The sequence below is a fragment of the Mesoplodon mirus genome, assembly GCF_964341445.2.
Source record: "Mesoplodon mirus genome assembly, chromosome: 8".
NCBI classification, from domain to species: Eukaryota; Metazoa; Chordata; class Mammalia; order Artiodactyla; family Ziphiidae; genus Mesoplodon; species Mesoplodon mirus.
Window position 1 is genome coordinate 89,290,594 of NC_138984.1, and position 12,932 is coordinate 89,303,525.

Below are 12,932 nucleotides of genomic sequence, written 5' to 3' on the forward strand. Positions count from 1 at the left end.
ATTTTTAAAGATATAAGAAGAGAGCAGGTCTCATCATCAATTCTGATTACACAGAAGATTCATTTTTAACTAGGAATGGATAGCTCAGAAGGTTGACCAATAACAACTACAATTCATTAACATCAATTTTCTAGTTGATGCTCATCAGTTGGTATTTTAGAAGTTTTTACTTGAGAATATTCACAACATTAACAATAACAATAAAAAAGGAAGAAAAAACAGAAGGAAGGAAACAGACTTAGTGCTGCCCAATACCATCATTGCAAATCTTACCGAAGACTGAACAGGAAGGAGCCTTAAACCTTTATACCCCATAAGGTTCCTAAGAAATGTATCTGAGGCACACTGGCAGGGCAGTATGAAATGATGTTTACTGCCACTGGCCATATTGTACCTGTTCTGTGGATAATTAGAGTCCTTCAGTTTCCAAAGCTGTCAATCTGGTACCTTTCACGAGCACTATATTCACTTTAAATAAAACAAACAAAACAAAACAAAATTTATAATTCAAAGAACAAAAGAACTAAAAACAAACTACAAATTGCAGCAACTTTATAGTTGTGATATAAACCAACAAATAAGTAAAATACCAGTAATATCTTACATTTTGAGATTCTTTGTTTGAACTCTATTTCACAACTTTATAAAGTTTAAGCCAGATAGTTTAGGTACTTTTGTACTATATAAGTAAACACTTATATTTAAAAATTTCTTCACTGTATCAGTGTTGAAAGTTTTATATTACTTCATCTCGGTATTCAAATAGGTTTATAAAACTGCACTTTACTATAGATTCCATACACACCCAATATTGTGTCCTAAAATGTCTGTATGGCTAACTAGGAAAAAATAGGGAAAATGTGTGTTCATAATTATTAAAAATAAAAACAATTTACATATATGCACCATACCTGCAGTTGACCATTTAATGAACTCAAGTCTTCTGCTTTCTTTTCTAAAGATTGAACCCAGACTTTTCTTTTTTGTCTGCATCTTGAAGCTGCTGCTCTATTTCTTTCCAGAAACTTCCTTCTTTTTTCATCAGGATCTTCATTAGCTGCTCTTCTTCGACGACCAGTTGTATTTTGGGTCTGTGGAGTTGTGTGAGCTGGAGAAGCCTATAATAGACACAAATGAAAGTTTTTTATATTTGTACCTAGTGATTAAATTAACACAGGCAGTAAAGGGTGGCAAAGGTGAGAGCCACTAATTTTATTTTCTAAGTCTCATTGTATACATCAATATTGTGGAGCAATGTGAAAATCACCCTGTGGTTTAACAAATTCCTTGAAATAAATGAGCATTGCTAAAACAAGATTCTCACTAATTAACTATCACAGTGAATGTATTCTTTAAAGTTTGTATAGTATTTTCATTTTTATAGAATACAAAGAAATTAAAAATGCAATACAAATGATCATGTACAGATCTTGTAGTTTTCCATCTTGTATTTTTCCAAGTGTACTTTTAAGCAAACATTGTGGTATTATTCAATCCTTTGATAATTATTAAGGTACTAAAATAAAAATAACTTCCTATTTAAATTCATTATGAGAAACCATGTTTTCTAAGCTATTTTTGAAATAAAAAATAGCATTAAATCTGTAAATTTTCTTTAAAAATTGGTTTCTCTAAAATTAAGGAGTTGAAAGTACATACATATTTTAGTGTATTCAGCTCTTCTTCAGTTTTTGACATTTGGGGTCAGTCTTTTTCTAAGGGTCAGGTTCATATAATTATTAATGCTCATTTTCCTGGTGGGTAGAATCCCACAGAGTCTAGATTTTCATTTTAATTGGTCCCCCTGCCCTGCCAGATCAGCCAGAGACAGGAATCTTCAGTCACTAGTGATACAGTCCAGTGTTTAGGACTACAGAATAACATCTTCAAGCTTCTCACAAATCCCAAAATTGTGCCACACAACACTTAAATACAGGAGACAGTATATGAACTCTTAGAAATAGTGCAAAAGAAACAGCACTTTGTGGCCACAGACACATGATCCAAAGAAGCAGCCTGAAAAACCTCTACTTAATGGTATTTTAAAATGATGTGAACAAAAACTTCTATCTTCTCTTAATCTATACAATAAGCAAAAATCTTAAAAACTTAAGATAAGTTCTGCAGGGAAATAACCTGAATTAGTTCTCACTCTACAAACTCCAAAAAATCAAAGTTATCATTCCTTTTCCAAGTAGCTAGCGTTAAATATTGTGAGGGTTATTTCGTTTATACTGTATTTTAACTGTAATTAAGATCAAGTATTAAATCATTCTTTTACCTACATAATTGCAATTTAATCTTTTAGAAAAATCTTTCTATGGCTGGCTTCAAGAATGGTAACTTTGAAATATATTCTTTTCTTTATCCTCTTAACTTACTGATAATAGCAGGTTTTAAAATTTTACTGAATAGGAGAGAACAGTTTTTGTTTTTTGTTTTTAATTGACAACTTGGTTACTACAGCAAAGGCTAATCACAAGTATTGTAAGCAGAAACTATTACAGAGTTATATTTGTATATCATTACCCCTAACAAGGATTTGAGGCTACTTAGAAGCATATATTCCTCCTCTTCTCTCTCCTTCCAGTGATTCATTCATTCCACTTCATTCAAAAAAAATACAGGAGCTATGCTAGTGATACAGCAGTGAACAAACATAAAAGTCCTGCCCTCATGGAGCTTCATTCCAATACAATAAAATATAAAGCTATAAATGAAAACTAGATCCAGGGAAACTACAGTTAGTATAAGAAAATAAATTATATTCATTTATTTTCTTTTAAATAAACTTTTAAAGATGTAAAAGCCATACTAAGCTTACAGGCCGTACAAAGAAATAGCCATAAGCTGCATTCGGCTCATGAGCTAGTTTGCTAACCCCTGAATTATGACATGAGAACCTATTCACTTTTCCCCTCTCTTGGCCCCTAAGTAAAGCTGCTTAGTGGATGACAACCACAGCTACATTCCACTTTATCTTAAGTTTCACAAAGATAAAATACAGTAATCTAAATACCTATGCTTAGTAGGCAGTCTAAAACTTGCTGTGTAACTGTGTTTCTTTAATTGGAAAGTTATACTTTTAAATGTGAATATTCTTTAAGTAGAGAAGATAAAAGGTCTAAATAGAGCTCTGGAACATTTAACAGAAATATAGTAATGCTTACTGTAGAAATATACTGCAGACTTATAGAAATATCAATCATCTAATGGGTGGTAACAAATTAAAGATAAGTGAAAAGGGCCTCTGTATAAATAGCTGCCATTAAGCCTATCTGCTCCTTTGCTGTATTTCACAAATGTTAATTCAAGAATCGTTTGACTTATATTAGTAATATAATACCTATATACATTACTTGTTGAATACAATCAACAGAAAAAAAAAAGTTTTCTTTAAAAAGTATTGATGGGGGCTTCCCTGGTGGCGCAGTGGTTGAGAGTCCGCCTGCCGATGCAGGGGACATGGGTTCGTGCCCCGGTCCGGGAGGATCCCACATGCCGCGGAGAGGCTGGGCCCGTGAGCCATGGCCACTGAGCCTGCGCATCCGGAGACTGTGCTCCGCAACGGGAGAGGCCACAACAGTGAGAGGCCCGCGTACCACACACACACAAAAAAATATTGATGGAGGGCTTCCCTGGTGGCGCAGTGGTTGAGAGTCCGCCTGCCGATGCAGGGGACACGGGTTCGTGCCCCCGTCTGGGAGGATCCCACATGCCGCGGAGCGGCTGGGCCCGTGAGCCATGGCCGCTGAGCCTGCGCGTCCGGAGCCTGTGCTCCGCAGCGGGAGAGGCCACAACAGTGAGAGGCCCGCGTACCACACACACACACACACACACACAAAATAAATTAAAAACAAAAAAAAGAAGTATTGATGGACATTATGCCATGTCAAACCAACATACACTCACAGAAACATTTACAGGGTGCCATGAGCAGTAACAATTGCTTGATTATTTTAAATTATTTTTTGTATCAATACTTTTACATTGAACTACCTTTTCCTAAGGCTTTTTATACACTTTTGGAATAAAATTTTACCAGAAAAAATTTTTCAAAGCATATAGTCATTTAAGTTACACTGTGTTTGTTTGGTTTTTTTTAAGGATAACTGAGCACTGAATGATAAAAACAACACACATACCGGAGTTTCTGTAGTGGATGTGGCTGGCTGTTGTAATGACTGTGGTCGAGATTCCTCTGATTGAGTCCTAACCAGTCCGCTACCATGACCTTTGACAGTATCGCCATTGGTAACTGGAGGATGTTGCTGGGTCAAAGCAGCTTTTAATCTCTGAAATGCAAACACCAATTAAAAAAAACGTTTCCTGCTTTCCACCCAAATCCAACTCCCAGCATACTCTTTGGTTAACCAAAAGAAATTATTTTTTAAGGAATACATAAATACATTCGGCTTTAATATTAGTTTTGATTTATCATATTCCACTGCATTCCTAAATATCAGTAAGACAAACAGGACCTTTGGAAAGTTTGCCTGAATCTTTTTTGTCTAGTACTACTAGAGGGTTCTATACTTTGCTATTCCTAATCAATTTTGAGAAAAGAGTGAAAACTAAAAACACTGTTGACTGAAAATAACTAGATTTGTTCGACTAAAATAAGCAAAACAAGTTAATTATGTATGTTTCACCTATTTTCTCCTACCCCATTCCTATATCCCATATCCCAGTCTTTTCAGGCTCTGCCTAGATTCTTAGACCTAAATATCTTCTTTTTCAGAATTGAGTCCATTTGATCTCTGCTTGCAGGTCTGATGTCACTGCTTACTTGGACAATGACCTGATGTTGCATTTTTTAGGCCACTGCACTGACTGTCAGACTGAACCTTCTCCTAGAACCCACAGCCGGGTTTGCCTCCCTTAGGTCTTCCCTGTCACCAGTAAGCAGACCTAGCTCCAAGTCTATCCCTTCTACTATGTTCCATTTTGCCAGTGAACTGTACCCAACTCACTGTCAAGAGTATGGCAGATCTAGCGTTATAATGAAGCTCTAGACATTTATGGCTACTTCTTTAAAGCAAAACAAAAAAAACCACCATTTGAGTAAAGCTTATTATTCTATCAGCAAAAATATATGAGTATCTTATCTCCCCAAACAGACAGTAAGCTCTTTAAGAGCAGAGATTGCCTTTTATTTCTTTGCATCCCTTTTAGCAACTGGTACATTGATTTGCTACACAGATGGACAACAAATATATTTGCTAATGGACAGAGAAATTGGTTTCTTTGAAAATGGCACATGGGATCTTTGGGGTGGTTTTATTGTTATGATCTATAAATATGAAATAATTAGCACAAAATAGTATATTATAGTATCTTAGCAATGAAAGGGATATCAGGGATCTGAGAGACCTGGGACTATTATTGATGATATTGTTCTTAATAACTCAGAAGTAGCCCTTGAGCTCAAAATACAGTTTTATAACAAAATCTGGTGAAGAGATATGTCATTACATTTTCCTAAGATCCACACTCAGGTGCACATGTGGTGGGGAGGGAGGTTACAAATACTGATATAAGAACTATGCTGCAGTCTACCCAGTGCTCCCCACACTTCCTAGAAGTCAATTAACTGCCTTGGTATCACATGCTAAAAACAGATTCTTGGCAACCTTTCCTCTCTTCTTTCCCTGGAAATAGCATAAAGGGGTAGATAATAGAGAAGAGCTTTAGAAAAAGTCTCCCAAATGATTCTAATACAATTGTTTTCATTTATTCCAACTAAGAACAATTTAGAAAATTTGTAATTTCTTTATTTTCACCTGTATATATCTTCTTACCATCTATAATTGATCCAGATGCCTTAAAAACTGAAGCACAGGACTTCCCTGGTGGCACAGTGGTTAAGAATCCACCTGCCAGTGCAGGGGACATGGGTTCAATCCCTGGTCCGGGAAGATCCCACATGCTGCAGAGCAACTAAGCCTGTGCACCACAACTACTGAGCCTGTGCTCTAGAACCCGCAAGCCACAACTACTGAGCTCACAAGCCACAACTATCGAAGCCCACGTGCCCTAGAGCCCTTGCACCGCAACTACTGAGCCCACGTGCTGCAACCACTGAAGCCCACGTGCCTAGAGCCTGTGCTCCGCAACAAGTGAAGCCCCGCTTGCTGCAAATAGAGAAAGCGGCGTGCAGCAATTAAGACCCAACACAGCCAAAAAATAATAATTAAAAAAAAACAAGCATATATGAAAAGATCAAAATTTCCACTGAAGCAGTAATTCTAACTAGACAAGTGTTAATAGACATTTTCTACTGCTAATCATTGTAGATTCTAGGTATGATTTTGAAAACAAAGTAGTGTAAAAAATGTTTTGTTGAGGTATAAGTTACATAAAATAAAATGAACTGTTTTTAGTGTACAGTTCTGTGAGTTTCAACAAGCACATACAGTTGTGCAACCACCCCCTACAATCAGGATACAGAACAGTTCTATTACCCCCCCAAACTTTCCTCATGCTTCTTTCCTGTCACACTCTCCTCCCACCCACAGCCCCTGGAAACCACTAGTCTGTTTTTTGATCCCCAAAGTTTTGCCTTTTCCAGAATATCATATAAATGGAATCATACAGTGTATAGCCTTTTGAATCTGGCTTCTTTCCTTTAGCATAATGCACTTGAGATCCATCCCTGTTGTTGCATTATCAGTAGTTTTTCAACAAGTTTCTAATAAACAGCATTCCAATTTTACAGATTAGGACACTAGAGATCATTTGCCCAAGGTCACACAGCCATTAAGCTAGTTAAAATCCTAGATTTGAACGTGGATCTCCTTAATTTTAAAGTGCACAGTTTTTCCATGGCATCATGTTACGTATGTTATCCTACCAAAAAAAAAGGAAAAAGGAAAAAAGGAAAAATCAATAAAGAAAAAAGAAAAAGGAAAAAATTAAGGAAGATAAGGAAGATAAAAATTAAGGAAGATAAGGAAATTAAGGCTGGATGGCTTGATGATTCAGAAGACAACCACAAGGGAATTCCCTGGCAGTCCAGTGGCTAGGACTCCACGCTTTCACTGCCATGGGCCCGGGTTCAATCCCTGGTCGGGGAACTAAGATCTCGCAAGCCACACGGCATGAAACACAACCACAAAGGATTAGGAATGCCAAGTCTGATACTGCAACTGCTAAAGTCCTGTCACTCCAGGATCAGGTATGTTTTTTCCATCTTTTCTGACTGAATACTTCTTTATGAATTGCAAATAGCACCACAATAGGTTAGTATATGTAACATATACCATATACATATTAGCATACATAATGTATACAGCTGAGAAGACACTTTATTGTTTAGAATTTAACTCTGCCTCAAACAATCTGTGTGACTCTGAACAAATCATTTCAATCTCTGAGTCTGTGTTTCCTTGTTTGTAAAACTGGGAACAATGATAATTTCCTTGCAGGGCTGAGGTAAAAGATTAAATATAATATGCAAAATTACCTGATTCATAAAAGGATTTCTTAAGTATCAACTTCCTTACTTTTTTCTTTTTTAAAATTTATTTATTTTATTTATTTTTGGCTGAACTGGGTCTTTGTTGAGGCACACAGGATCTTTTGTTGTTGTGTGCAGGCTTCTCTCTAGTTGTGGCATGTGGGTTTTCTCTTCTCTGGTTGTGGCACACAGGCTCCAGGATGCGTGGGCTCTGTAGTGGTGTGTGGGTTCCAGAGTGCGTGGGCTCTGCAGTTTGAGGCACGCGAGCTCAGTAGTTGTGGCGTGACGGCTTAGTTGCCCTGAGGCATGATGTGGGATCTTAGTTCCCTGACCAGGGATCGAACCCGCGTCCCCTGCATTGTAAGGCGGATTCTTTACCACTGGACCACCAGGGAAGTCCCTTCCTTACTTTTTTTCAAAAACAGCTATTGAGGCCTCTATTTTTTTAGCACAGTTGTCAGGGTGAGGACACCAAAGAATCAGGAAAGTTCCTATACTTTTGTATTTTCAAAATATACTTAGAGGGGAAAAAAGTACTTAGGGGTTCATCTTAAGGACTGTTTTAGCTTCAGACATATTTTATTATGGAAAATATATTCTCAAGACCATGTGATACACTGCATCTTTCAGAATCCAAGTCAGATTCCTGGTTCCTTTTTTTCTTCCTTCTTTTTTAAACAAGCAGAAATGACCACATTAGCAGCTAAGATCCAGGAAATTGGGACACTCATAACTGATGGGCTAATGTGGAAGTGGATGGATTAAAATTAATTAGGTAGGTGACCAAAGCAGTAGTTGGCTGTAATCAGGTAGGAATACTTAGGCTAAATGGTCAAAGAACTGAAAGTAAAAAGACAGGAGTCTGAAGGTATGGGTCATATAAACAGAAGGAGGAGGATCTGAGTGTGCATACTTATATCTTTTAAAAACCAATCTATATGGGGCTTCCCTGGTGGCGCAGTGGCTGAGAGTCTGCCTGCCGATGCAGGGGACATGGGTTCGTGCCCTGGTCTGGGAAGGTCCCACATGCCGCGGAGCGGCTGGGCCTGTGAGCCATGGCCGCTGAGCCTGCGCGTCTGGAGCCTGTGCTCCGCAACAGGAGAGGCCACAACAGTGAGAGGCCCGTGTACCGGAAAAACAAACAAACAAACAAACAAACAAAACACCAATCTATAGCGTTAGGTTAGGGCTTACATTTCTGGATATAAAATGTACATAAATATACATATTGGTTCAGATGTGAAGCTTGGTAAATTATGTGTTGGTAAACATTTTTAAGTCCTTAGGTAGAAAACAAAGAAGAGCATTTAAAGTTTTATAGTTAAGAGCTTAACTCTTAGAATTAATGAAATACAGTAACTGCACATAGGGGAGTCTAAAGTACATAAACATCACTCTCTTGAATAATCTTTAGTAGGGCAAGTTACTACCTTATAGAGCAATTAAAAGCAGCATTCATTATCCTCTCTTGACTGCCCTAGGGTATAGAGTACTCATCCAGGGAGGAAGCTCTAATGTTTACTCCATGCTGTTACACTGATTACGATGGGTCTAACTTGGAAAAGTGTGCCACTGGGTACAAAATGTAAGAAAAAGATTTTCAAGGGTTAATTAACACTGCTCTGAACTGCAGATTTTTTTTTTAAACAGCAACGAAAACACACATACACTAAAAGAAATTACAGTGGGTTAGGTGAAGAAAGTTGTCATTATTCATATACATTTTACAACTAATATAAGGATATCTACAATCCACCCACATATATGTTAGAGATATTTTAAAGAATGGCAACTATTTGGTCCCCCCCCCCAAATTAATGAAAACATATAAAAATATTTATTTTACAGTAGAAATTTGGAGCTAATCAATTAGTCCAATTACCATCTTACAGATAAAGAAACTAAGGCCCAAAGAGTGAAGCTACTTCCCAGAATCACAGAGGGAGTTATAAGAGAAACAGAGCTAGGACCAGAAATTCTGTCTATTGACTCTTACTTCACTGAACAAACATATTTTAAATAAAAGTTTTTCCAAACTAGAGCTTTTGTCTAATATTAAGTATTGTAAGTATATTTTAGTAATCATTAAGAAGACTATCAGACACTGGTCAGTCCATTACTAAGATCAAAATTTCTATCAATAGAGACATCTAGTTAAGTTTAATAAAGACTGAATACTCAGAGAAAGTAAATAAGATTTAACAAGTCTATATTCTCTAACATGTACAATAAAAGCTACGCATAATTTTAATTTTAAACTAAAGGTATACACTGAAAGAAAACTAAAATCTTTATTACTATATTTCTAAGCAGACTTAGTGCTTTAATGTTTAGAGTTAAATTTTAGTGTTGTAAAATTCAACTACTATGTTGAAAACTTTTTTCTTAGAGATCGTGTCAGTTAAAGAGTAAACAGGCTCCTAGGAAGATGGTGGAAGAGTAAGACGCGGAGATCACCTTCCTCTCCACAGATACACCAGAAATACATCTACATGTGGAACAACTCCTACAGAACACCTACTAAACTCTGGCAGAAGACCTGAGACCTCCCAAAAGGCTCTTGGTGCTGCAGCCAGGAGTCAGTGCTGTGCCTCTGAGGTGGGAGAGCCAACTTCAGGACACTGGTCCACAAGAGACCTCCCAGCTCCACATAATATCAAACGGCAAAAATCTCCCAGAGATCTCCATCTCAACGTCAATACCCAGCTTCACTCAACAGCCAGCAAGCTACAGTGCTGGACACCCTATGCCAAACAACTAGCAAGACAGGAACACAATCCCACCCATTAGCAGAGAGGCTGCCTAAAATCATAAGTCCACAGACACCCCAAAACACACCACCAGACGTGGACCTGCCCACCAAGAAGACAAGATCCGGCCTCATCCACCAGAACACAGGCACTAGTACCCTCCACCAGAAAGCCTACACAACCCACTGAACCAACTTTAGCCACTGGGGACAGACACCAAAAACAACGGGAACTACGAACCTGCAGCCTGCAAAAAGGAGACCCCAAACACAGTAAGATAAGCACAATTAGAAGACAGAAAAACACACAGCAGGTGAAGGAGCAAGATAAAAACCCACCAGACCTAACAAATGAAGAGGAAATAGGCAGTCTACCTGAAAAAGAATTCAGAATAATGATAGTAAAGATGATCCAAAATCTTGGAAATAGAATAGACAAAAGGCAAGAAACATTTAACAAGGACCTAGAAGAACTGAAGATGAAACAAGCAACGATGAACAACACAATAAATGAATTTAAAAATACTCTAGATGGGATCAATAGCAGAATAACTGAGGCAGAAGAACGGGTAAGTGTCCTGGAAGATAAAATAATAGAAATAGGGCCTCCCTGGTGGCGCAGTGGTTGAGAGTCCGCCTGCTGATGCAGGGGATGCGGGTTCGTGCCCCGGTCTGGGAGGATCCCATATGCCGCGGAGCGGCTGGGCCCGTGAGCCATGGCCGCTGGGCCTGTGCGTCCGGAGCCTGTGCTCCGCAACGGGGGAGGCCACAACAGTGAGAGGCCCGCATACTGCAAAAAAAAAAAAAAAAAAAAGAAAAAAAAAAATAATAGAAATAACTACTGCAGAGCAGAATAAATAAAAAAGAATGAAAAGAACTGAGGACAGTCTCAGAGACCTCTGGGGCAACATTAAACGCACCAACATTCGAATTATAGGGGTTCCAGAAGAAGAAGAGAAAAAGAAAGGGACTGAGAAAATATTTGAAGCAATTATAGTAGAAAACTTCCCTAATATGGGAAAGGAAATAGTTAATCAAGTCCAGGAAGTACAGAGAGTCCCATACAGGATAAATCCAAGGAGAAACATGCCAAGACACGTATTAATCAAACTGTCAAAAATTAAATACAAAGAAAACATTAAAAGCAGCAAGGGAAAAACAACAAATAACACACAAGGGAATCCCCATAAGGTTAACAGCTGATCTTTCAGCAGAAACTCTGCAAGCCAGAAGGGACTGGCAGGACATATTTAAAATGATGAAGGAGAAAAACCTACAACCAAGATTACTCTACCCAGCAAGGATCTCATTCAGATTTGATGGAGAAATTAAAACCTTTACAGACAAGCAAAAGCTGAGAGAGTTCAGCACCACCAAACCAGCTTTACAACAAATGCTAAAGGAACTTCTCTAGGCAAGAAACACAAGAGAAGGAAAAGACCTACAATAACAAACCCAAAACAATTAAGAAAATGGGAATAGGAACATACATATCGATAATTACCTTAAATGTAAATGGATTAAATGCTCCCACCAAAAGACACAGACTGGCTGAATGGATACAAGAACAAGACCCATATATATGCTGTCTAAAAGAGACCCACTTCAGACCTAGAGACACATACAGACTGAAGGCAAGAGGACGGAAAAAGATATTCCATGCAAATGGAAACCAAAAGAAAGCTGGAGTAGCAATTCTCATATCAGACAAAATAGACTTTAAAATAAAGACTATTAGAAGAGACAAAGAAGGACACTACATAATGATCAAGGGATCGATCCAAGAAGAACATATAACAATTGTAAATATGTATGCACACAACATAGGAGCACCTCAATACAAAAGGCAAATACTAACAGCCATAAAAGGAGAAATCGACAGTAACACATTCATAGTAGAGGACTTTAACACCCCACTTTCACCAATGGACAGATCATCCAAAATGAAAATAAATAAGGAAACACAAGCTTTAAATGATACATTAAACAAGATGGACGTGATTGATATTTATAGGACATTCCATCCAAAAACAACAGAATACATATTTTTCTCAAGTGCTCATGGAACATTCTCCAGGATAGATCATATCTTGGGTCACAAATCTAGCCTTGGTAAATTTAAGAAAATTGAAATTGTATCAAGTATCTTTTCCGACCACAATGCTATGAGACTAGATATCAATCAATTACAGGAAAAGATCTGTAAAAAATACAAACACATGGAGGCTAAACAATACACTACTTAATAACGAAGTGATCACTGAAGAAATCAAAGAGGAAATCAAAAAATACCTAGAAACAAATGACAATGGAGACACAACGACCCAAAACCTATGGGATGCAGCAAAAGCAGTTCTAAGAGGGAAGTTTATAGCAATACAATCCTACCTTAAGAAACAGGAAACATCTCGAATAAACAACCTAACCTTGCACCTAAAGCAATTAGAGAAAGAAGAACAAAAAACCCCCAAAGTTAGCAGAAGGAAAGAAATCATAAAGATTACATCAGAAGTAAATGAAAAAGAAATGAAGGAAACAATAGCAAAGATCAATAAAACTAAAAGCTGGTTCTTTGAGAAGATAAACAAAATTGATAAACCATTAACCAGATTCATCAAGAAAAGAAAGGAGAAGACTCAAATCAATAGAATTAGAAATGAAAAAGTAGAAGTAACAACTGACACTGCAGAAATACAAAAGATGATGAGAGATTACTACAAGCAA

At 37.6% G+C, this 12,932-nt stretch overlaps 1 protein-coding gene across 4 annotated transcripts in view; it reads right to left on the bottom strand.

Annotated features, from left to right (window-relative positions):
- Positions 1-12,932, bottom strand: part of ATF2 (activating transcription factor 2) — an 86,333-nt gene that overhangs the window by 16,668 nt on the left and 56,733 nt on the right. For all 4 annotated transcript variants that reach the window (XM_082630157.1, XM_082630156.1, XM_082630155.1 and 1 more), the window contains 2 exons: positions 4,146-4,295; positions 912-1,118 (listed from right to left, as the gene is read on the bottom strand). In XM_082630157.1, the coding sequence (XP_082486283.1) occupies positions 912-1,118; positions 4,146-4,295 (357 nt within the window). The remainder of the gene's footprint in view (positions 1-911; positions 1,119-4,145; positions 4,296-12,932) is intronic.